This window comes from Stigmatopora argus, chromosome 22 (assembly GCF_051989625.1).
Source record: "Stigmatopora argus isolate UIUO_Sarg chromosome 22, RoL_Sarg_1.0, whole genome shotgun sequence".
Lineage (NCBI taxonomy): Eukaryota > Metazoa > Chordata > Actinopteri > Syngnathiformes > Syngnathidae > Stigmatopora > Stigmatopora argus.
In genome coordinates, this window is record NC_135408.1 from 2,956,840 (window position 1) to 2,982,722 (window position 25,883).

Genomic DNA, 25,883 nt, shown 5'->3' on the forward strand with positions numbered 1-25,883 from the left:
ACACAGCGGCACATAGAGCAAGACCTCCACAGTTGTTTGGTTTTTGTTTTCTAGAAATTCCCCCCTCTCTCTCCAATGGACAATATGAAGAACAAATGATCAAAGAAAACCAACTAAGGCAGAGCTCCAAACCATAAGGAATTTCCAAGCAAAGTCTTCTTGATCAAGCAAGTATTCTTAGCATTAGTTCAGCATTTTGCTTCAGATATTAATTCCCCGTGATCACATATATATTTTCATTTTCAACAGCTTTGATACGGGGATAGCAGTGATTTATATTTGTAATTATTTACTAATTGGACGCTGAATAGAATACCTTGTCCTTTGAGAGGCAACAATTTTTCTTGAAGTTATTTATCCAACATTCATTGGCAGACGGACAAGAACAGACTTGTGGCTTTTCTTTTCTCTTTTTTTAATTGGAAGAAGAAACAGAAGACACATTGATCATGAACATAAAACAAAACGTTAAAATTTCAAATTCTTGCTCGGACTTAATTCAACCAAATAAGACTTTTCCCATTCAATAAAGTTGGATGAAAGATGGAATTCATCAGATATAGTATAACCTCAATTAATTTCAAAACTGTAATGGAAATAAACACTTCAACTGCTGCTGTCCAAACTATTTTGTGAACTGAACTTGTCAATTCTTTACTTGTAGAAGCAAAACATTGCAACGTAAGTGAAGCACAAACTAACACCCTCTCAATGACACTTGGATTTGTTTGATTCTTTTTTTCAGTCTGAAGATTTTTGCATTACACAGAAATTCTTCTCCTGGAATTAAATACATTCTGTGTTTCTTGATCCATGGCTCACCCCTGTACAAATAGATTATTTCAGCAAACCTCACTGGAGGTAACAATGTTTAAGTGCAGCTTGAAAACTCAATCAGAATAATACTCCATCCAAAAGTAGATGTTATAAGGGGTAAAAAGTTCATATGGTTTGTATGCTTGGTCACATCAGTCTTCTGTTAATCAATTTTGATGGAAATCAGACCTTTTTTGAGTGGGGTTTGAGCAACTGGGATCACCAAAAGAGCGAGCATGTTTTAAAAGCAGACGTATCTGTGCGGGAATGTTAAACAGACTTTGGTTCCACATCCCCAAAACATGCAGGGTAGGGTGATTGAAAACTCTAAATTGCCCCTAGGTATGAATGTGAGCGTGCATGGTTGTTCGTTTCCTCGTGCCCTGCGATAGGCTGTCCACCCATTCAGGCTGTGTCCCCCGCCTGGTGCCTGTAGTTAGCTGAGATGGGCTATAGCACCCCTCGTGACCCTTGTGTGGATAAGCTTCCCTTGTGTCTGTCACAGACACACGTGTTGAATACTTACATCAAGGCTGTCTCTTGTTAATAGCTCTGTCTGGATGGGGCTAGAAAACAAAACAAAGATGTCATCTATTATGGTTCAATGCAAAAAAAAGGGGGAAAGAGAGGGAGGGAGAGAGAAAGAAAGTATAGTGTTGTGGCTCTGAATCAAATTTAACTCCATCACTGTAATTATGCATCCATGACTGCATGTCAAAATAAAGAGTAGTTTGGTGCAAAATGCCTTCATCAATTCATCTCACTGTGACATCCACAACACCATCTAGAGCAAAATGTGGTGTCCCATATCATTTGAATGGCTACAAATAAGATCGGTTGACGGATGTTGGAGGCATTAATGCAAAAACTCCCCCTTGAATCAAAAGGTGATTTGTGGGTGATGACTCTTCCTTGTATTTTCAAGAAGCAGCAGTTCTTCATCAGTAAACAATGTTGCCCCGAGGGAGTGAAAATCCTTGCAACATAAGAATCATAGGAATGGGCGCAAGAATCCCACACGTTGAAAAAGTGTGCTTTTTCTGAAATAAAACATGTCACCATGCATCTGAGAATCTTCATTGATGTTCATTGTTTGTTTAATTATTAGATTATAAGACTTATCTTTTATGACCACATAGCCAAAGCATTAACACCGATGCCTCATTTTTGCTAATGAGCAGATGTTAGCTTTACACATAGGACCCCAAGGCCAAAAACAAAAATTGAAACAATACTCCAAAGGATGTGACTGCGGACGATACTTCGGATGAGGAAGAATTTGTTGCTCCCACCAAGTGACACCATCTGGCATAAAATTTTTGGGCCAACTCGACGACTTGAGATTCAACATATTTTACTAACCTGCTTTTATGCATCTACATATGGAGTACTCAAAGTGGAAGCAAGTTCTGTTCCTTTAGTGGCGACGTAAACCAGAGTTCCGCGTAAGTCAACTCCCACTCTTAAAGCCAAAAGTTATGTCTAAATGTTTAGTATAAAAAGTCCAATACTCCATGAAATAAACAAATGTGATGTTCTACCAAGGCCTTCTCTGCTGGCCTAAAAAAATATCTGAATCGCAGACTGATGTTAATTATGTTTTGTCTATGAAGACGTATTAAATAATTCCAAATTGTCTGTCAGCTTCCTTTCATTGCTTTTCCCCTGGTTGCACTGCTTCCAGATGTGTGTTTTCATATTGAAGCATTTAACCAATCACATTTCAGCCATTATTTGTTGCCAGGGTCAGAAATCTGCCTCAAGGCCTTCACAATCAGTTCTGCAGGCTCTGCTGCATTAAACAAGCGTCGATAAGACTGTTGCTTTAACCAATCAGAATTCCATTTTGTGACACCAAGGCCTTCTCGCAGGCGTAGGGATATGTCATCGCTTTCACCAACTATGATTGGCTGGTGATAGCGTGGACTAGCCTGGAGCAAGCTGCACAAGCAAATATATTGTTGTGTTGATTTAATAGCGGTTTTGTCAACCCGAAATGGCTGGAGGAGGAGAAGAAATGTATTTGTTTGCAGATTTACTGTCAAAGCCATTTTCAAGACGGACTTTTCAAGAAAAAAAAGCTGGACATCATTCAGAAAGGTCAGACAACTCCAAAGCAAGCAAGCCTGTCACAACCGGAAACGACTATTTTCAGCACTAAATCGAATGAAAACATATGCCTTAAATACGACAGGACAGGCTCGACTTTCATCATTAGCTTCAATGGCGATAGAAAAGAAGGAGGAAAAGGAGGATGGATTTTGGTGAGTAAAATATAGCTATATTCCTAAATAATATTTCAATTGTATGAGGTTATTATTGATGTTTTTTTATGTCACAGCTGTAGCTGCAGTAGAGGTTTTATGGCCATGAAATAGTTTTTGAGGGGTGGATTGGTTCAGAAAGCTGAAGGCGTCGTTAGGAAATTCACAGACCGCCACTGTGTTCTACTCATTATTATTATTGCTTACCAGTCAGAAATGTGGTGCGTTTGCAGACTTTAACTGCCAGCAACGTAAGATCTGTGTCAACATAAACAAATGTGATGTTCTACTCATTATTATCATTGGTTACCAGTCAGACATGCGGTGCGTTTGCGGACATCGCAGAAAACAAAGAACGCAACACATCAAAGAGCAACCTAAAGCATGCATACAACCTGATTCATTACATTATTGTCCTCATTTATGGGTGATGTCAACTGGAAGTTATTTGACTTTGACTGCCAGCAACGTAAGATCTGTGTCAAAATAAACAGCCATTTTCATGACGGTTTAATTTTGTTCTCTACGCAAAATATCTTTACCAACGTGCTTTCTTTTCTGCATTTCCATGGTAAATACTATTCTACTGGATGAACATAGAAAACCCAACTTTCCTTTTTAGGGCTATAATGCTGAAAATAAGAGGACAAAAAGGGCAATGATATTTCCGGCCGGTGCACAAACACAGACAAATTCTACCAAGCATGTTGCACGGATCTTAATGGGAGACAAGGCAGGGACGTTGTAAAGTGTCATTACCCGAGGACTGCCGGGAAATCATATGTATTCTCTTTTACAGAACATTTTTGGCCAATTTTTTTGTAAGTAAATGGCACATTGCTCATTTTCTTCATGTTACGTTTGTAGAACCAAATGAGCCCCTCAGGTCAACCCAGGTTGGAGTGGGGCCATCTGTATAGCAAACAGATCAGTTACACTCCTGTCCTCCTCTGCCTGTTTTACATTTGGCAGCCGCATTACTTTTTGCAAAAGGACTGACGGCAGCAGGGTTCTTATAGCATCCGTCGATGAAGAAATGTTGATAAATGGACAAAGATGTTAAAAGTGGAGAGTGGTAAATCAGCCCGTTTTTTTTGCATGAGCTTTTCGAGAACTTTTTATGTTAAAAAAATGTCTTCTTCTCAGTGGAAACTCTAAAGACAAGCCTACTTCATTCTTAGAAGTGTCTTGACTCAGATTAATGAGTAAATAAAATCATTTTAGAATATTATGCAGTAGGTTTTTGCTGATCATGACTAAAACATATTTGTAAAAGTTTTGGGTGTGCATTAATCTACTATTCATTCATTCGTTCATTCATTTTCTGAACCGCTTATTCTCAGAAGGGTCACAGGGGATGCTGTAGTCCATCCCAGCTGACTTCGGGCACCAGGCGGGGGACACCCTGAATTGGTGGCCAGCCAATCGCAGGGCACGAGGAGATGGACAACCATTCACGCTCACACTCATAACTAGGGGTAAATTGGGGTGTTCAACCAGCCTACTATGTATGTTTTTGGAATGTGGGTGAAAACCAGAGTACCTGAAGAAACTCCACACAGGAGGACCGACCTGCGATTGAACCTTGGACCCCAAAACTGTGAGGCCGATGTGCTAACCACTCAGTCGCCAAGCCACACTCTAATATTCCCTCTTAAATAGTACTTGTTTTGAAGTAATTGGTTTTAAGAAGAAAAAATTGGTCTTTAAAAAAGGCCTTTAAACAAATAGGAAATTATATCAAAACATGAAATTGTCAATGCATCACAATAAATAATTTCTCTGTTCCTGGCATTGCAAAAAAAAATATTTGGAGAAATACCTGTCATTAGCTTATTTAATTCAACTTTATTTCAGTATGTATGATTTGAACATTCTTAATGATCTTAATGATTCTTAATGATCCCATTTACTTTGATTTGCTCTGAACTTTGTGCTTTTGCTTTGTTGTTCTGTCTAATCACCCTCTTGCTACTGCCACAATGAAATTTCCCGAATACGGGATGAATAAAGTTATCCAATCCAATCCAATATTCATTCATTTTCTGAACTGCTTTATCTTCATAAGGGTCGCGGGGGGTGCTGGAGCCTATCCCAGCTGACTGGTATAGGCATGAGGCAGGGGACATTCTGACTTAGTGGCCAGCCAATCGCAGGGCACGAGGAGACAGACCACCATTCATGTTCACACTCATACCTAGGGGCAATTTACACTGTTCAACCAAGCTACCCTGCATGCTTTTGGAATGTGGGAGGAAACCAGGAGTACCCAGAGGAAACCCACTCAGGCCCGGGAAGAACATGCAAACTCCACACAGGTGATTGACATGGATTAGAACCAGGGACCCGAGAAGTGTGAGGCTGCCGTGCTAAACACTCATCCGGTGGGCCACCTGCTGTATATTTGAGTCATTGAAAAAAAAATTGCATTCACATCCTGTCATTTATGATAATATATTGTTAGTCTTGGTCCAGAGTCCACCATAAGCATGTCCGCCTCTCCTATTTTTGTTCTTTCATGAAATGGATCCCCGCATTTAGAGAGGAAGAGGAAATCTCGCCTCTCAACCCCAGGAATTCCAAGACTACCCTAAATGCATCATAAATACGTACATTCCTTTTCATTTAAATGAGCATTCATTGGTTGTTCCTTGTCTGTCCCAAGCACAATTGGCTGTAGGCCTCCTTTAGATCATCATCCTTAAAATAAATAAATAAAAACAGACATTTTTCAATGAGGTAAACACAATCATTCCTAAAGTTTCACAATTTAAGCCAGACTCTGGCGACCACATACCCGAAGATCGATGTCACCTCAAAGAACCAACAGACAAAAATGCTCTTGAAAATCATCTATCAAGCTTCTTGCATGCTTTGCGTTTCATCTACACATAGTTCTACATTGGCAACCAGATGAAAAATGTCTACAATATCACATTTGAATAATTGCATCAAGTGATCTGTTTTTCTCCTGAAGTTTTTTTTTCATCTTGGAAACTGTAGACCAGAATCTATGGTGGCGGTACTGTGGCTCCATAGACACTAAAAAGAGCAAAGAAATTGGACAGAGGAAGACACTAGCAATGTACTATTTTGGCAAAACTTGACAGAGAGCAGCAGGAATATTTTAAATTTATCCACAAGCACGATAAATAATTTTTGTTGCTTTTCTGATGGGAATTCCAGTACCCCCATGCTGACACTTGGACACCGACAGGAAGCACAAAGCACTCTTGGTTCACATTGTTTTGATAGTTTTTGCATCCACTTTGCTTTGCTCCACTTTGTTCTTGGCAGGATGACCGGCCGAAACATCTTGTTAGGCCATGTTTGTGTTGGAGGAATGTTAGCCAAACTTAGAGAAAATGCTAAGTTATGATAAGCAGAAACTATGGTGCAGGGGACGAGACACGGACATTGTAAAGTGGAAACTGTAGATCGAGGACTTCACTACCCAAGGACTTCCTGTACAATTTTCAAAGATGGGGGTTTTGTATCACTATTCCATTTCTTCTTCTGTGGTCTTTTTTCTCTCTGTCCTCCATAACAATTGCCCGTCCAGCTGCATTCTCTGAATAGACAACAGAATATAAACAACCGCAATGGGAGATCCCCAAATTCCCATGTGGCGCATTAAAGTTAAGTTTATAGTGACTCTCCAAGTTCCACTCTTCATGCCGAAGCAGCTGAACAAGAAAAGGTAAAAAAAAAGAAATAATAATAATGATAAAAAAAGAACAAATAGTTTTGCAGTGGTATGAAGGCATGGACCAAGTTTGCAAAACTGGGGGCTTGCAAGTATTTGGCCAGTATTTTGCTCTTTTATGACCTACTCTGCATCCATTGAAATTAGCATGATGTCAAGCAGAGCATGGGCCAAAGTGCAGTGTATGACCTTACATTGATCCCTGAACAAGACCAGATTTGATGCATTTTCCAAGCGTGTTTTTAAGCGTCGAGCCTGCAGCAGGCTTAGATAAGTGGGATATTGCCCTCCTTTACTCGTCTTCATAAATCACTTGTTAAGCGTATTTAGGTCTGCTCACGTAGGCACTGTAAAGTCAAGTTTGCGATACCGTTTTGTCTGTCGACTAATCAAGCACGATCAATTGGTCGCCAGGTACTTTTGCAGTATATTTTAGTCAAAGGTATCATGAAATGACATCATGCTCCCATTGCTCCCTTTTAAGGGTTTGTCTAGTAAGACATGAACTCACTGTGTTGAGAAACAGACCAATACAGCCAAATTCCAAAGAATTTCAAATCTGCAGCGGCTCGTTTACTCATTTTCTGGGCCAACTTTGCATGGAATAAGGTGGTGTTTAGAAATTGAGCCAGATTTTTTTGCCTCTGCCAGGAACTTTTTTCCTCACATTGTTGAATAAAAGAAATGCCCTCAAAACGCCGGTGGAAATTAAAGTATTTGCCAGTCAGAATCTTACGATAGTGCTAAAATATTTGTTCCAAATAACTTACACTAAAACATTTTGGGAGTTTTCTTTCAAAGACGTACTTGTCTGAAGCATTTTTCCGTAAAAATTGAACTGAAAATCGGCAGCATAGTTATGCACTATTAGATTCCATATAAGTTTTGAAATATATAAAGTGATATAATAAAATGCCAGCTCTGTGTTATTTGTGCAAAATACTACTGTAGTTTTCCAATAACCAACAAACTAAGCAACAATAAAATGCTATGAACAGAAAAACATCTTTTTGCGGTCGCCCCTCCAGTGTTTCCACTTAACTTCGATTGTGATTGTTATTTTTTGTGCTTCAATGTGAGCTATGAATAATAACCTGTAACGTACACTTAAGCAGATCAAAATATCAAGTGATTTAAATCTAATGGTTTCACATACCTCTCACATTCTGTTTCATATTATGAACCTTTGGCTGTGATGTGATTTATTTATTTATTATTCTTTTCTATACGAATAATAAGGTTGTCATTTAGTCGATAGCTTAGCCAGCAATTGCAAACATCTGGAAATGTTTTTGGATTTGTTTCTCAAAAATACAATTTTATCACCGTCTTAGTGTATTTGTTGCGCTGAATGATATTACTTGTTCAAGCTTATTCCACATAAAATGTAGGGATGTTATTATTATCATTATTTCGACCTTATTTACACTGTCTCGATTTCGCATATTTTTAAATTTTCAAAGGCATGTTTTGTTCATTCTGATTGTTTGGTGGGTGTGCGTGTATATGTAGTGTATGTTTAGAAAACTGTGAATGTGGGTAAACAGCTTGAGCAGTTAGCACGTTAGCTTCACAGCTCTGGGGTCCTGGGTTCACATCCAAGTCGATCCACCTGTGTGGAGTTTACATGTTCTCCCCGGGCCTGCGTGGGTTTTCTCCCGGGTACTCCGGTTTCCTCCCACATTCCAAAAACATGCATGGTAGGCTGGTTAGACACTCTAAATTGCTCCTAGGTATGAGTGCGAGAGTGAATGGTTGTCCGTCTCCTCGTGCCCTCCGTTTGGCTATCCACCGATTCAGACCCCTCGCGACCCTAGTGAGCATAAAGCGGTTCAGAAATGAATGAATGAAAAATGGTGGGTAAACAGAATGCCGAATGTAACACATTTTCACGTGTGGCAGATTTAGGGGAAGTAAATAGACGATGATTTAAAGTTTCCAGCGTCATGATTTTCAGAATTTTATGCTACCAGAGCTATTCTATTTTACATGTGGTTTCAAAAACTAAGTAATTTTCTGAATCTTCATCTGCATTTATTTATTTATTTGTAGGGCATAAAACCTGTGGGATTACATTGATTGAATCATGAGACTAGTCAGTAGTAAAACAAGGTCTGTTGTGAATGTGTCACATATGTTGTCTGTGGAATGATCCTGTTCCTGCTGAAGTCAGCAGATCAGCAGTGATGCACACTAATGTAGCTCCTCATTGGTTGTTTCTATGAACACATTCACCATCACGCCTCGCAGCTACAAAGCAGCTCATTGAGGTGGTGACTGTGGTGAGTCGACCATTCAGGTCAGCATTATCTGCAAACACGCATCTGCTGCTGATCACACAAAAAGAGACAAACACCACATACACATAAACCGCTTACTCACACTAATTAAAACCTGCGTTTGTCTCTTCTTCTTAAAAATAATGTTCATGTTTAAAAGGCAATGTTTTCTTTTTTCCAATGAGAACTTTGGTGACCAAAAGCTGCATTGTTGTCTAACAATGCGTAACAGTTCATGTGACTTGTGAATTTGTGATATCAAATCCAAGATCTCTATCAAAATGTTTGCCTTTACAAAGATTGCTTAGCTATTTATTTATTTCATGATATTTCATTGTATTGTCATATAGGTGTGTGCGTGCGAGTGTGTGTATATGCGTGTGTTTATGTGTGTGTATCACCAGAATGGGTGGAAGAAGGATGGAAGTGGTTGGTTGAGCCATTCCAAATCCAAAAATTTGAGAGACATTTCAGATTTTTTTTCTTTTAATTTTATTATTATAATTTTTTTGATAGGTTACAAGATCCGACAGTGAACTAGGGTGAGAAGCCAGCAGGGGAACAAAAAAATATGTCCATTGGCTGCCCTTCAGATGCTCCTTCATCTGTTTTATGTAGGTCAGACTATTAAGCCTTTTGCGATACATCTACACAAAAATGTTATTTTAAAAGATGAGCTCCCTTTTGTAAGATCGACTGAACATATTTACATGGAATTTTGCACAGAGCTGAATATATGTATACATAGTATACAGTACAACCCATATCATATTTGTGATTTGTTTCTTTTGCTGTACAAAGTGCAAAAGTTGATTTAAACAAATAAACAAAATAAAATCAAAGCATGACTATTACAGTATCCATCCTGTTGTCGGATGTTGTAATGGACAATGTGGCCCTTTGGAAAATATAACAGGAATATGCAGAAAAGGATTTAAAGGATTTACCAGAGTGGGCAGAAAGAGTGGTGGAGTATCTTTGGGAGGGGCAGATGCCACAGATACAGCTCATGGCTTTCTTTACATGAACAAAAGTTGTAGTCATTTTACTAGTATAATGCTTTTCCAGCTTGTAGATGAAACCAAAATAATCAATTGTAAATAGAAAATGGAAAGCCTCCTTTCATTGTCATTATTTAAATTAATGTGGCGGGCCACAGATATCTTTGAATGTGACTATTATTTTGATAAAATACGACATGGGTTCCAAACTCCTAAAATAAATTGTTTACTAATATAATATACATATATAGTGTATATGCCACGAGAAGGCGTACAGTTAAAATAATTGAACTTTTTATTTAGCTTCCTAGTATCTTTGTAGTGTGTTGGTTTGTTGACCGAAGTGGATTCATGTGGCTTACTTTAAATGGTGGGGAAATTATACTGCACCATCTATTTTGGGGTTTTCTCGAGTGTCTGGTGATGCAACAGCGTGTAAATGTTCAGTTCACTGACAATTACAGTTTTCAAGTCCTTAGCAAGACCTTAGTTTACAGAAGTCCAGCTCCTGTGGTTTGCGTAAGCCACTGCAATGGTCCCTGGGTAGCATATGTCCCGTTTGGGTTTTGCAGTGCAGCGGTCGTCTCTTAAAGCCTTTCCCGCAGGTCGTGGAACAAGACGACCACTGTCCGGCGTGCCAGCCCGGGCAAGGGTCTCCGCAGGCTCTGGTTGCCGACGGTCTTTTAGAAGGATCGCAGTTCAATCCCGGCTTTCCGTCCGTCTTCAAACACTGCACCATCCGCCTCTGGAAACCATTGCCGCAGCTCACTGAGCACTCGTCCCAGCTTGCCGATGTCCAGTTCTCAAGGAGGGGCTCTTGTTTGCTGTAAGGTTTCTTCAGGTTTGCGACCGCCCCCTCTTTAATGCTGTCCTCAGCAAGAACGCTGTTGTGGGATTTTTCACGGTCTTCCATCTTTACAGGTTTGTCCTCTTTGTTGTTGCCGCGAGCTAGGTAGAAGGAGTACCTTACGCGGGGTGGCGTTAAATTGCCGGCACATAGCACTTCCACTGTTAGCATCTCCCCTAAGGGATTTACCGACTGTATGGTCTCTGAAAGGCCAGTGGTGCCGCTGTAGCGCAGGAGACTGCCCTTAACGATGATGTCCCTTTCACCGGCTGACACCACGTAGTCACCATTCAGAAGGTACTGGCTGTCGCTGTTCTTGACTGCCAAGTAGTTGTCATCACCCAACATTCCTTGGTAGCCGCGTTGACGGATGTCAATGTTGGTTGCCCCCACTGGCAACCTCACAACAAAGTTGTAACCATGCCTGCAAACCAAAATACAACATATGTCCAATGAGCTGTCTTATCCAACGGAAAGTCCACAATGATGCTCGAAAACTAAAGGCTGTTACAGTAATCCCTCGAATATTGCGTTTAATGTAGCCTAGACATGGCCGCGATAATCGAAAAATCGCAAAGTAGGGTCAGCCCTATTATGACTATCTTTTTTTTGTTCAGTGCTGAGTCATAGTAGCAAGAGTAGCTTCCGTTTATGAGTTTCAGCATCGATTTCCACATTTTTATGAACTTTAAAAAAAATAGCTGAAAAACATCGCGAAGAAGTGAATTTGCGATAATCGAGGAAAGACTGTAATAATATGCACGTCTTTTTGCTATTTGCCCTTATCTACGGTATTACAGCTTTAGGAAGGGTAGCAGGCAGCGCCGGGCTAGTTACGCCACTATTTGCGAATTGATTGTGGCCGCTTGGACGAACGTGTCTGCTTGCACTGTTGTTCGAGCTTTTGCCAAAGCCGGCATCATTTCTGTGGAGCCACATGGCAATGACAGTGACTCGGACAACGTAGAGAGGGAACACAGCGTTTTTGATGAATCATTTGGAAAATTGTTCAATTCGGACACAGAAAATTAGGACTTTGATGGATTTGTCGGTGATGATGATGTGAGTACATTGTAAAATGGCTAAATAAAGTACAACCGAACTCAGTTTTGCTTCCATTGCCTTTTTAGCGTGAGTCTGTATGTTTAAGCTGGTGTATGTTTTGCCCTGCCTGGCTACGCCTTTAAATTCGGTGCGTCTTGTGTGTGTCAAATACTGAAATAGCACTCGTTACTGACACTGCGCCTTTAAATGCGGTGCCCCATATAGTCGTGAAAATACGGTAAGTACCACTGGAGTATAGGTTGCAATTTTGGAAGGCCAATTTTTTTTTCTTTTCAGAAAGCAAGAAAAAACATACGTTAATGTAACACTAATAACCTGGAGAACAGCTGGGTAAGTAGGCATCTGATAATTGTTTTTTGGATATAGCCTAAAGAAAACAACATAACATGCTGTAAAAATATCGTAATTGAACTTGAGTATTAGTCACAGGCCCAACCAAACTATTTAAAAAAAAGACTTAGTTTGGAAAATACGTTATTAATAACGGAAGCACAATGATGTCACTCCAGCCAAATTTTTCAACTTACCTGTATGGCTCATAGGCCTCCTACGCAAAACAAAACTGTACAATTTGGCCTACCGTTTGTTTAGTCATATAGTAAATATAACCTCACATGTACGTACATGCACAAGGGGAAAAAGGTGCACTGTAACTTCATTTTGCAAACCAGGTTAAACTTAGCTACTCTGTCATACACTTGAGATGCATCGGTTTGACAACTTCCCATGACACTAATTAACTATTCTACTTTGTCAGCATCATGTGGCATCTTTAGGCATTTCAGGCGGAAAAAAACCTTAATAAATGAATAGGATTTTTTTCCTGCATCAAAGGTTGAACAGAAAAAAATACATGAATGTTGGAGTGTGAGTGATTGCTGTACTCACATAGGTTTGGTAAAAAGTCCTGAGATCTTTTTGCAGCTTTTGTTGTCACCTCCGCAGACGCCACATTTGTTAAACTTCTTAGTGGATCCAATTTTTCCATCACAACCAGCCTTGATGCATTTTCCTTGAACACACACCCCTGTTGAGTCTGGTGAGCATGGTGTTCCATCCACAACCTGTGGTGTAGACATATTCAGCATGGTAGAGAACACCATTCATTAAACAGCACTCAAAATCTGCTTCTTCATTTTGGATCGTTCTGACGTCGCCAGGTTATATTTTTGGGTGATGTTATTACATTGCCAGTATTTTCTAAGAAGAGATATTCGTACAGTGTCGCACACCCATTGAAGAGGATGTGGCGTAAAATGATATTTGGTTCAGCTGTTTCAAACACGTATGCAGCTGCTCGATGATTCAGTCATACACATCCCCTGAGTGTTCTTCTCCTCTTAGGTCAATATGATCTAGTGTGAACTTTCTCTCACGGCTGCTCACACTCAATCCACACCCATATTATCTCACGATGATAAACGCCATCCTTCTACTCCTTTTCGTTATCCCGTGCACGGCTGTTCTTTCTCACAGGATCACATGAATTCGCATCGCTCACAAATGAAATCACTTACAGCCACATAGTTCAAATTATTGCGATTATCCCTTATGCAGAGTGCTGAGAAAAAATAGTGTTCTTTTTTCCCCCTAATCCAACTTGATAGTATTAAGACTATCAAGATTAATAAAACTAACACCTCTACAGGAAGGCAGTGAGAAAGCATCTATTGCACATTCCAAATTGAAGAAAGAAAAAAATGATACTATTTGCAATTGAACACTAGATAGGAAAGGAAATGACGCAGCTGTTTCTGTCAATGTTTGGAATGAATGATAAAAAATTGGAGAATGTGGTTACAGCTACTGTGTTGGAGCAATGTGTGGCATGTGCTGGTTTAAGATTTTTGTTATAAATAGCACTTCATTTTTCTCCCAACTGGCCCCACAAAAGAATCTGGTTTACATACTTAACTCTTCTAGATATGATTGGCATGATTGGATGTGACAGAGAGAACATCCAGTCAATGAATATTCATTTGAGGGGAAATTCTAGTATACACAGAGTGTCACAATGAATAATTCTTTGACATTGATAGAAATAAACATCTACCCGAACAGTTGAAAAGGAGAGATATTGGGATGAAGTCTTAAAAAGGGTGTTTCCCAAGACTTTTGTTTATTGACTATATCCAGTTTAACTTCTTACCTTGGGTGCCATGACATAGAAATAGCCAGTTCCATTTGCTCTGCATATGAGTTTACATCTGTCATCGACGCTCACTCCAGAGTACTTGGGGACCCACACAACAGAGGAAGCGATATGGTTGCTGCTGAAACTGCGCCCGCTGGATTCACACTGCTCATCGCGGTAAGTTTTACCTGCATCGTGAGGAGAAAGTGGTGCAAATAAGATCGAGAGAAATACAGAATTTACAGTTTTGGAGAAATTCAAACCTGTATCAGGGCAGCGGTTCAGATTGCAGGAACGGTATTTGACCCGAACCCCTTGGCAGTATTTCCCCCCATTTGATGGAAAGGGGTTGTTACATTCTCTTCTAGCCAGTTGCACACCACCTCCGCATGACCGTGAGCAGGTACCAAACGGAGCCCACTTTCCCCAGCGACCGTCCACCTTGAAAATACGCAAACAAGGAGGGGTGTTGTTGTTGTTTTTTTTCCAAATGAATTAACGTTGTGAGTGAGTCAAGCCTTACTTTTGAAGTTCGCTCCTTCCTGGGAGAGCAAATCCCTCGGTCACAAACATTGCCATCACCACAGGGGGTCCCATCCGCCCAGGGGAAGTGACGAGTCATACACACCAAATGGCCGTTGGACTTTCCCGTACACCACAGGCGAACGCATGGCGGCTGCATGAAGGGACACGGCTGGGAACCTTCGCCAAAAGCCAGCTCACACTGACGCTCGAGCTTGTAGGATGCTCCGGGAAGCACATTTGGTAGGCCTAATGGTTTATGGGGCTGGTCCAGCAAGCACTCCCCTGGAAAAGGCTCCCAAAAATCAGTTCTTGTTTTCGACAGCTTAGCTCATACGAACACATTTCGTTTCACCAAATATAAACTATGGATGTCCCTGTTCAGAAACAGTTAGAAAATCCAAATTTATAAGAAATCGGCCCCATCGTGTCATTTTTAGAGGAGAGGAATCAGGTCAAAAGGATCGTTTTTTTGTTTTTTTAATGTATTGGTTTAGCTTTTTAGGTATCAACTCATTAGCTGCTATTGGAGAGAAGTCCAATCTATTTTGACTGGTGGCGATGGCAGCAATCATTCGATGAAATATGATCACGTGGTATAGAAGTTAATGAGTTAGGATAATGAGCAATATTTCTATATTGATATTGACACCATTGAAAGTAAAAAAAGGAAGTGTCCAACAAATCACAACTGAAATAGCTCAATTTATGGCATTGGGTGACCAAGTTTATTCGCTCTGAGTTTATTTATGTAAAATACAAGTTTCAACCTTATTTTTGTGCTGCACAACTGAAAAAAAGGGATTTGTGAGTTTTTTCCCTTTTTTTCTGCTCCCTTTTATATGATTATAATCGTGTGATACCTCTGTCCAAAAGTAATTTGGATATACTACTTTTTCCCCCAAACTTAATGCATTTCTTGGGTATCAGATCAGAACTCAGTATCGTCAGATTCTCAAAACGGCGTGACTCATGTGAAAAAATGTGATTGGGACATCCCTAATATAAAACCAATACAAAATATGCTGCATTAGTTCCACATCTTTTTTAAATGGGTGGCGGGTGGATTCCTTCGTCCAAAAGATCTTGCAACAATGTATGAGAAATACCACCCACAACCTCCTAAACCACATGTGTCAAAGTGGCGGCCCGGGGGCCAAATCTGGCCTGCCGCATCATTTCGTGTGGCCCGGGAAAGTAAATCATGAGTGTCGACTTTCTGTTTTAGGATCAAATTAAAATGAAGAGTATAGATGTATATTAAATTTCCTGATTTTCCCCCTTTTAAATCAATAATTGTAATTTTTTAATCCATTTTTTCTGTGTTTTTAGTTCAAAAATAATTTTGTAAAATCTAAAAACATATTAAAAAAAAGGTAAAATAAACATTGTTTTAGATCTATAAAAAACTGAATATTCAGGGCTTTTAATCCAGTTCTTTTAATCCATTTATAAAAAGTCTATCTAAGTTTATCTAAAATGGTCCGGCCCACATGAAATCGAGTTGACGTTAACGCGGCCCGCGAACCAACCCGAGTCTGACACCCCTGTCCTAAACCCTTCATCTGTTAACTCTTGCAAAAAAAAGGTAGAACATCTTCCCCTCACATAGAAAATGAGTTACAGTTCAGAAATATTTTTACGAACTTTCAAATTGCGATTTAATAGCTTTGAATTTTCCATTCTGATACAATTCAAAAGCGCTGTAACGGCACCTTTCCAGGAATGGGCTAATAATGCGAAGCATTTGACCAGCAGCTGCTTCGGAAAGATTTTCCAGGAGGACGTCTGTATTGGGCGGCCCAGCGACTTAAGTGGGTCGGCCTGGCAGTTCTGGGGTCCTGGGTTCAAATCCAGGTCGGTCCACCTGTGTGGAGTTTCCATGTTCTCGCTGGGCCTGCGTGGGGTTTCTCCAGGTACTTCGGTTTCCCCCACATTCCAAAAACATGCATGGTCGTCTGATTGGACACTCTAAATTGCCCCTAGTTCTGAGAGTGAAAGTGAATAATTGTCCGTCTCCTCATGCCCCGCGATCGGCTGGCCACCGATTCAAGGTGTCCGCCCCCGCCTCTGGCCCGAAGTCAGCTGGGATAGGCTCCAGCACCCCCCGCGGCCATAGTGAGGATAAAGCGGTTCAGGAAAATGAATGAATGAACGTCTGTATTCGTACAACTTTTTGTTGGGAAAAAAATATTTCTTTTTTAACTGCATTGATTCCCCACCTGTTTAGTATGCTATTTCCTTTCTGGGTAATTTAAACTAATGACGGGAAAAAGTCTAAAAATACAGCAGTCATTTGCTTCCTCCTGTTTCACCGCCAATTGATTAACTTCCAAAGCGCCTCTTATTACAAAGAGAACAGTACAAAATAATGTCTGACATTGTCCAGAAAGTTACAAATAATCTTGGTCGCAGCACAGCATGCGAACGACCTCAGACCTGCCGCAGGATGTCTTCATTCTCCCAGCTGTTCTGTCACAACTTGGATTTATGAGCAATGGTGAACAGACACCACAAGAAACACTTTATGAAACTTGCTGTTGGAAATGTGGAGGACAGGTCATTGAAAAGAAACTAAATCCAATCCTGACTAGTAACTGTTTCCTGTTGTCAGGGCATGAAACAAGAATGTCTATCCAACCTGTATGGGAAATAGTGGCTGGTTAAAGTTCTGTTCTCCAAACCATTGTGGTGATGCTTCTCCAAACAAAGTCACTGATTGAGGACAGATGTGAAGCACTTTTTAAGATGAAAAAGTTTAGCATTGCTCTCAGGCCGAGCTTTGTGGTCTGGCATGTTAGCGAACAGTCTGATTCCATTTTTATTCAACTCGAGGATGCATGAATGCTTTTACTCAGCCATGCATTAAATTGAAAGATGGCACTACATTCTAGTTGGAGATGAAGAGAATAAAAAACTGCAAACGTATTTCCCTGGCAATGCTACTATGAACAGAATAATCATACACGTTGAAAATGTGTTTTATGAATGCGATCATCGGTCAAATATTTAACCACTGGGAACAAGGTGCCGCATGAAGGCCCATCAAAATATCTATTGTTCCTCTACATTTTAGGTTTTTACATTAATAACTAGGGATGTCCCAATGCTGATTTTTTTTAAACTTCTGTTAAGAGCTGATTTTTTTATCCCAAGGTTTGCCAATCCAATGCCCATCTTTTTCGTGACCGGACGTTTCGTTGAAAGACGTTTGGTCCCCGTACGTTTGGTCACCGGACATTTGGTCGATCGGACGTTTGGTCCCCGGACATTTGGTCGATCGGACGTTTGGTCCCCGGACATTTGGTCGATCGGACATTTGGTAGAACGGACGGGCCGTCAACAGGACGTTTGGTCGCCGGGTTCGCTCGCTGTCAAATTATTAGAGAGAGAGACAGAGAGTTTACTGTTGAAAGCGAGCAACCAGGTAATCTCTCGCTCTCAAAATTATAATCATGAGAGAGAGAGTCCGTTCTACCAAACGTCCGGTCGACCAAACGTCCGGGGACCAAACATCCGGGGACCAAACAACCAGGGACCAAACATCCGGGGACCAAACATCCGGGGACCAAACATCCGGGGACCAAACATCCGGGGAACAAACGTCTTTCGACGAAACGTCCGAGTGCCATATTTTTAAACTGGTAAAAATAATGCAACCAATAAATGCCAAACATATTGTTTGTATTGAAGCGAACCATGGTGGTAGCACCTCAAGAAATTCACTGGATCGAATCTAATCTCGTGACCGAATCCGGTATTCTTCAAAATTCTGAAAATAGCTACAATGTGCACCAATACTGATATCCGGTAAGGACATCACTATCAATAGCTCATTCACTGCCATTGAAAGTGATAGAAATCAAATCCACTTGAACTGGGATGGCTGAAATCATCAATGGCAGTTGTGAATTTATTAAACAACATTAAAGCTGTGTGAACAAGAATTTTCTTTTCTTTTCAGTCTCGTAAGTAGCAATATTACTGTGTGGTTCAGATTAGATTATATTCATCATATCACCCTCAATTACAGTCAATGAGCTAAAACATTGTTTGAAAAGGGTATCAAATGTAGACTGACCGTGTCCACTGTCCAGAAATTCAGTGATGATGGCAGCGCTGCAAGGTGACCACGGGCTGGTGCGATTAATCTGAATGAGTGTGGGAGACATCATATGGTTGTCCTGCAACTTGCCAAATGCATCCTCGCAGGCTTTCACGTTGTCGTGTGGCATGTTGAAAACGTGTCCTGCGGTGAGGTAAAGATGACAGACGGCTTTCACAAATGCTTGATTTTTGTCAGTTTGTCATGTGCGGTCAGCAGTGGAAAGCCTGTCTCCGCGGTGCTAATACACAGAGATGATGTAGTAAGTGGTGGTCATGTCGTGATTATGGTCAAGACCCATGATGGATAGTGAAATGTTAGCTTTTTTTTATTTGCGGCTTCGAATTTGCAGTACTACGGCTGCCGATGTGTGGTTCACCGAGTTCGTGAGCTGTGGTGAAGGCCGAGGGCAATCCGTCGTCTTCGATCACGGAGCAGCTCCTCTTAGGGTCGCACATGGTTCCGACGTCGGCCATCCCAAGGGTGTCGCAAGTGGAAGCCCCGCACAAGTCCTGGAAAATGAAGTAAATAGAATCACCGTATGATTTCTTAAAGTCCTACTATCACTTCCAACTTCAATACATTTGACCTGTAGTCCTTTGGATTTTGTTTTTTTAAACCGCAAAACACTATTTCATTCCAATTTCACTAGAAGCCAAAGTCACTTAGTGGAAGTGATGCAGCGAAAGGTAGTTTTTTTTTCCAACTACGTATTTATTCATTTGTTCATTGTCGTGTATTGTTTTTTTACAAGAAATGTAACAATTTTAACCGGATTTTTTTTTATTAGGGTGCTGTGTGTGTATATATATATATATATATATATATATATATATATATATATATATATATATATATATACACAGCACCTGGTATTCCCATGCAGTCTCCATCCAGGTACTAACCAGGCCCAACCCTGCTTAGCTTCCGAGATCAGACGAGATGGGGCGTTTTCAGGGTAGTATGGCCGTGAGCGACATTGTTCCTGAACAAATCCCCCTTTGGAAAGCCGAACGGTCCAAAGTCTTGCATGTGGATCGTGTATTTGGATATTTGGATCCGGGGTCCTCTTTGGAGAGCCCTTCGTTAAAGGAGTCGACTTTGTTGCCGCTTGCTATTCTTTTGCTTAATTACTTCTACAACTACGGGAATGTAGATTATCAGAAGGAGAGCTTCAATAAAATGTTGTGAGATGTGCAGAGGAGGGAAGTCTTTCATGATTTAGGAGGTCAAAAGGAGATGAACATCCATGAAATGTCGAAAATGGTTTTGACAAGATGCTTACAGCACCTGGTATTCCCAAGCATTCTCCCATCCAGGTGCAAGATATAGATATATATATATATATATATATATATATATATATATATATATATATATATATATATATATATATATATATATATATATATATATATATATATATATATATATATATATATATATATATACCTCCTCAAGGATAAAACCTTGCATTCCATTACAGCAATGGCTATGCAGATGCAGACAAATACATACATTATTTGTATTGCACAATTTCAATAGTAATAGATTTGTACAAGTCTGGATCATTTATGTTTGAATACTTTTTGAGAATATTTTATTATTGAATTAACGCAGAAAACCTCATGATACTGGGAAATTAAGACCAGTTGTACACACTAGGTAGTGCTGTGAAAATTGTACTGGGCATAGATAAGGTTTTAGTCTGGCTCTTTTGCAGCTACAACAGCTTCCATTCCTCTGGGAAGATTTCCTACAAGATTTTAGAATGTGTCTCTGGAAATTTTTGTCTATTCATCCAGATGTGTGAGGTCAGAGGTGACTAATGTTGGACCCGGGAGAGGCCCTGGCTCACAATCTGTTCAATTTCATTCCAAAAGCCGAGTTCTCCAGTTATTCCAAGCAAAACTCCAAAAGATTCTGGGAAGCAATCCTCCATTAACATTTATAGATTATGAAGTCTGTTTCAAGACTATTGTCATTTCAATAGCCCATAAAATTGATTACTTTTTGACGTACAACAAGCGAATTCGCCAAACTTTAAGTTTACAACAGACTACTTTATTAGTTATCTCAAAGTTGCCTTTCTTCTCTCAAGGTTTGTTTAAAACTTTTTTAACTTTTTTAGTTTTTTTCCTCATGTCCATCTCCTGCTCCCACTCTTGTCTTCACACAAAAAAAAAAAAATTCTAAAAGCCTAACAGTAAAAACATGAATCCTACACTATATTAAAAAAACGTGCTGACATTTATACACGACAGATAGTTTACGAGGACAGCGCAAACATCTTTGTGGTGTTGAATGAGGCTTTTTACTGACTAGTGCATGAAGTGCATGGCCTCATGTGACGTAATGGCACTTTTCCCCAATCATTGCATTTCCATGCAGGAGCAGTTACCAAAAGGCTTTTTTGGTCACCACACAATTCCAAAGCCTAATCTTAGCAAGGAAGCATTTGGAGCAGTTGACGGAGCCTCCTAATCACAGGACAACTACACAAAGTTAACCACACAGAACCGCCCGTCAACCTACTCCCGTTCTCTTTGCATATACTGTCAGAGAAAAAAAAATGTCCCGGGCAGTTATGTCCTATGAAATAGGGATGTCCCAATGATGATATTGTCACTTCTGAGCCGATATTTTTAAAGAAATGTTTTGCCGATACCAAACTGACACCCATAAAATTCAGTCAAGCAAAAATATAATGCAACCATTAATTGAGAAATCATATTATTTGTATAAAAATAAGCCCTGCTGGTACGTCTTCAAGAAATGCTCTGTCTTAAAACATTACATGATGCTCTGTTACTATTAGTGTCTAAAGAAAAGTCGTCCCACTCAGCAGACATGTTTTTCCAGTGGTTTGATTTACATAAGCCAAAAAGCACCTTGATACTTAAAAGACGTGACGACTGGATGAGATCCAATCTCGAGACCAAATCCGGTATTCTCTGATACCCCAAAATTGCCATATCGATCGCCAATACCAATATTTATTATCAGATCGTCACATCGCTAATATAAAACACAAGCGAGGTTTATAGGCCCAGAAATCGTCATAAAAACAACACCAAAATGGTTTGCCAGTGGAAATAAACTCCAGATGTGTTAGATGAGATGCTTTGTGTCATTAGTGAGAAAGGAAAATAGAGGCAAACATGTAGAGGCGAGAACCAGAAGAGGCTAAGGCTTGGTTCTGGGCAACGACCTACTTCCCACATCTGTCATCTCATTTTGCCGTGTCACTGTGCCGCAAAGGCAAATACAATTTTGCAAGTTGAACTCAAGAAACATGTCACCCTTTCCATGAATTTACACGAACACAAAACCACCTGGCCTTTTGCCAGTTGTGGAAGCAAAACCTAGCGAGATGGTCTTGCTGTACAATAGTGATGTGTCCATGCAGTTTTAAAAAAAAAAATTTTTTTACTCCTAATCATTTTTTTGTTTAATTTAACCTTAGTAGTACAAACTCAAGAAATACTGTGGAGAAGTTACCCCTGTGGAAGTTTCTGACAAGGCTTGTACAGTTGAGGCATAAACCTGATGTGACAATAGACCTGTGCAATCTCCACCAACCTCCTCTCTCAGGACCCTGTTTAAAGTGGTACTCGGTCGTTTGGTCGCCGGTCTTTTGGTCGCCCGGAAGGTTATTGATAATTACCATTTAAATTGTTGCTCAAATTCCCTAAATACAAACTGCGAATTATTATTTAGTCATACTTAATGCCCTATTAATTATTAGGCTAAAGAAAAGCTCAAAATTTCCCGTACTTTTATTGTGTTTTGTTGGAGAACTTGTTAAGACCCTGACTGACGTCCCTTCCTAATGGGACAACTCATGTACATACAAACTCTTATACACTCACACGTCCACTCAGTGAAACTGCTCAGGGCCATTGTTGGCTTTTATTGATGCGTAGACCGTGTTGTTTTACCTTGTTTTGTCGCCGGTCTTTTGGTCGCCGGTCTTTTGGTCGCCAGTCTTTTGGTCACCAGTCTTTTGGTCACCAGTCTTTTGGTCGCCCGGACCCAAACAACGGGCGACCAAAAGACCGGCGACCAAAAGACGGCGACCAAAAGACCGGCGACCAAACGACCGTACACGGTTTAAAGTGGAGCAGGCAAGTGGGGCTGGTGTGGGGTGGGGACGCGTTACAGCTGGAGAAGGAGGAATGGGAATGGCTGCGAGAAGCTTTACACTTTGGCCTCAGGCATCCCTGAGGGAGCTGACGTTCATAGTCTATGGTAAAATTGCAGGTAAGTTTTGAAGATAATGTGTTGATTTAAAAAAAAGGATGCAGTGCCATTTCATCTATGCTACGTCAATATACTGTATGTGTAGTGACTTCGGATCATTGCAACTGCAGAAAGTAAAAAGGGCTTCTCTCACGACCTGATACAAGTTGTTGGAATATGTCAGTGGGAATTTTGGTTCATTCACCCAGAGGAATTTTATGGAGGTCAAGGGCCACTGTTGTTGGACTTGGTGTTGCTATCCAATCTGTGTTCCAATCCATCACCAAAGTTTTTATTGAGGTCAAATTCAGATGTCTCAGTTCTTCCTCAGCAAACAACTCAAGCATGCATCTCTGTGTAAAGCTGGTTTGGGTAATTTTGGCTTTACTTGAACACAAACAACAAGGGTGTTGTGCATGACATTTGTCACCATTTTCAGAAAACAGCCTATTTTGCACTTTACACGCACTCAATAATGGTTGTGTGGTTTTGTACGCCACTTCAAAGCATAAGCACAATAATAAACATATCGGGTGCAAACAATGACTTGTACTCTCAGACTGTTTATCAAATAGGAAAATCTCATTTTTTTGTGGCGAGAATGACTTTTTTCAATTCAGTTTCCGTGTGGATCTTTCTTCATGAAGTACGTCAGTGACAGTTCATCACGCACAGAGAATGATCCAATCAGTGAAAGACAGTACAATACAGTGTTTTACCAAAATACTTAACCTGTCGCCATTCCTACAACAGCTTTTGTGTTGTTGCAAATACCACCAGACCAGATAATTATTTCATTTTGTAAGCTTTTTGTACCATTTTGTTCAGTACAAACTGCGCCAATGCCACGTACGATATGTTCTTCGGATCAATAAATATCGGTGTTGGTGTTCCCGAATTTAAACCTTACCTGTCTGGTGAACAGGATGGCTGTGTCCCAATAATCTGCATGCTTGTCACTGTTCTTGTTCATCTTTTTTTGCCAAGTACAAAAATTCCGGAGCGTCAAGGCTGCATTCCCAGATACCTTGGGGCCTTTGTCCACCTCGGAGAGAACCACAATCTTGACCACAACAATGTGAATGGAGTTGAGTATACTTGGGTGCTTGTAGAGCCTTGCTGCCACTGACATGAGCGTCAAGATGTAATGTTTAAGATCGTGGCCATGGAACTCGGCCATGGTCTGGTCCGCTACCACCAAGGTCTCCACGTACCTGGGGACCGACGCGAAACGTTTGCTTCTCCCCATAGGTCTCAATGGGGTTTTGGTCAGGTTGCTGTCATTTTTCTTGTATTGCTCCAACATCTGCGCCAGGTGGGGGCTTGAGTCATTGTTTACCGCGCACCTGTAGGTGGAATTCGGCTTCAGGTTGCTGCTGGTTCTACGCCGGATGACGTGCGCGCTGTCCGCGCTCTCGGTGCCATTGCGCACCGGATTGATGAAGTATTCCCAGCCTCGGTAGCCGAATGCACCTTGGACGCCTTTACACAGGCTCAAGGCTGCATACGAGTCGCGGTCACCGTTTACGTGGCCTGAGAAAAAACACCGAGTCAGGACGTCTGCACCGGACCGCCACGGCGCGCCCTGGTCGGACACGTGAGAGCCGATGAAGTCTGAATCTGGTCGTAAATCCACCACTAAGTCCTGGTGGAAAGCTTGTATTCTTAGCACACATTCGCCACGGGGAGTCTCCAGGTTGTTGTCATTGTGCTGCTGTTGGACGAAAGGGAAGCAAAGTTCACTTTCCATGCAGCGAACCAGTTTGGACAGCGACACCACGACGTGGAGCAAACACGTTGTTCGGATAAACATGACGAGGTTTGCATTCAACTTGGAATGCGATGACCCAAAGCTCGTAAAGAGCATATTCCGATGCGCAAAACTCTCTCGACAATCTTGAGTGAAGACTTCCCCTGGTCCTGACCCATTCCCGGCCTGCACCTGTATGCCAGCTCCACTGCCGTCTTCAGTGCACTTTATGCATTTTCGTCTTGTGTGGAATGATGGAAACTCTATCTCACATTGGGAGGAGTTACACTCATCGGATGCAACGTGATCAAAGTATTGCTACACAGCCTCCCATCAAAGAAATAAGTGGACAGGCAGAGACAACTCAAGGGTTAAATTCACTTTTTTTGAAACATTGAAGGATGACGCACTTCATTCACAGAATGTTTACTCGTGGATGGGGGCGAAATGTCACTAGGGGATTCAATAAGAAGCAAAACTAACAGTTCAGTAAATCTGAACAATACTGAGTTATAATATATAAGATTGGTGTGAATTATAATGACATTTAAACATTCCTTTTAAAACACTGAGATAGGCACTCCAAAAAGTGGAACTTTTATTTATTGGACTGTTTCAAGTAGTAGTTTTGACTCACACACAACTCCTAGTGGTCAAATGAAGAACTTGAGCCCTTGGTGTCGCCTGTGTCTTGTCTGCAGATTTCTCTCATCTCATCTCATCTCATTTTCTGAACCGCTTTATCCTCACTGAGGTCGCGGGGGGTGCTGGAGCCTATCCCAGCTGACTTTGAGCCAGAGGCAGAGGACACCCTGAATTGGTGGCCAGCCAATCGCAGGGCACAAGGAGACAAACGTCTCCTCTCATACCTAGGGGCAATTTAGAGTGTCCAAACAACCTACCATGCAAGTCTTTGGAATCTAGGACTACCCAGGGAAAATCCACACAGACCCAGAACATGCAAACTCCAGACAGGTGGACCGACCTGGATTGGAACCCAGGTCCCCCACTGTGAGGCAGACGCGCTAACCACTCAGCCGCCGGGCAGCCCAGCAGATTTTCAAGTACTATAAATAAGTCTTGTGGCTACTAAATTAACACAATTTATATATGAGTGTGTGTGATTCTTTTTGATTGACTTGACTGCAGTAG

General features: G+C 40.9%; 1 protein-coding gene and 1 pseudogene across 1 annotated transcript; both read right to left on the bottom strand.

Annotated features, from left to right (window-relative positions):
- Positions 1 to 10,049: 10,049 nt before the first annotated feature.
- Positions 10,050 to 25,115, bottom strand: adamts15a (ADAM metallopeptidase with thrombospondin type 1 motif, 15a). The gene is made up of 8 exons (XM_077593012.1): positions 23,892 to 25,115; positions 19,119 to 19,251; positions 18,716 to 18,883; positions 14,636 to 14,919; positions 14,376 to 14,553; positions 14,128 to 14,300; positions 12,867 to 13,042; positions 10,050 to 11,337 (listed from the first exon to the last, which is right to left on the bottom strand). Exons 1-8 carry the CDS (start codon positions 24,846 to 24,848, stop codon positions 10,542 to 10,544), a joined length of 2,865 nt encoding a protein of 954 aa, XP_077449138.1. The 5' UTR covers positions 24,849 to 25,115; the 3' UTR covers positions 10,050 to 10,541.
- Positions 19,597 to 19,714, bottom strand: LOC144068625 (5S ribosomal RNA; annotated as a pseudogene).
- Positions 25,116 to 25,883: the final 768 nt, after the last annotated feature.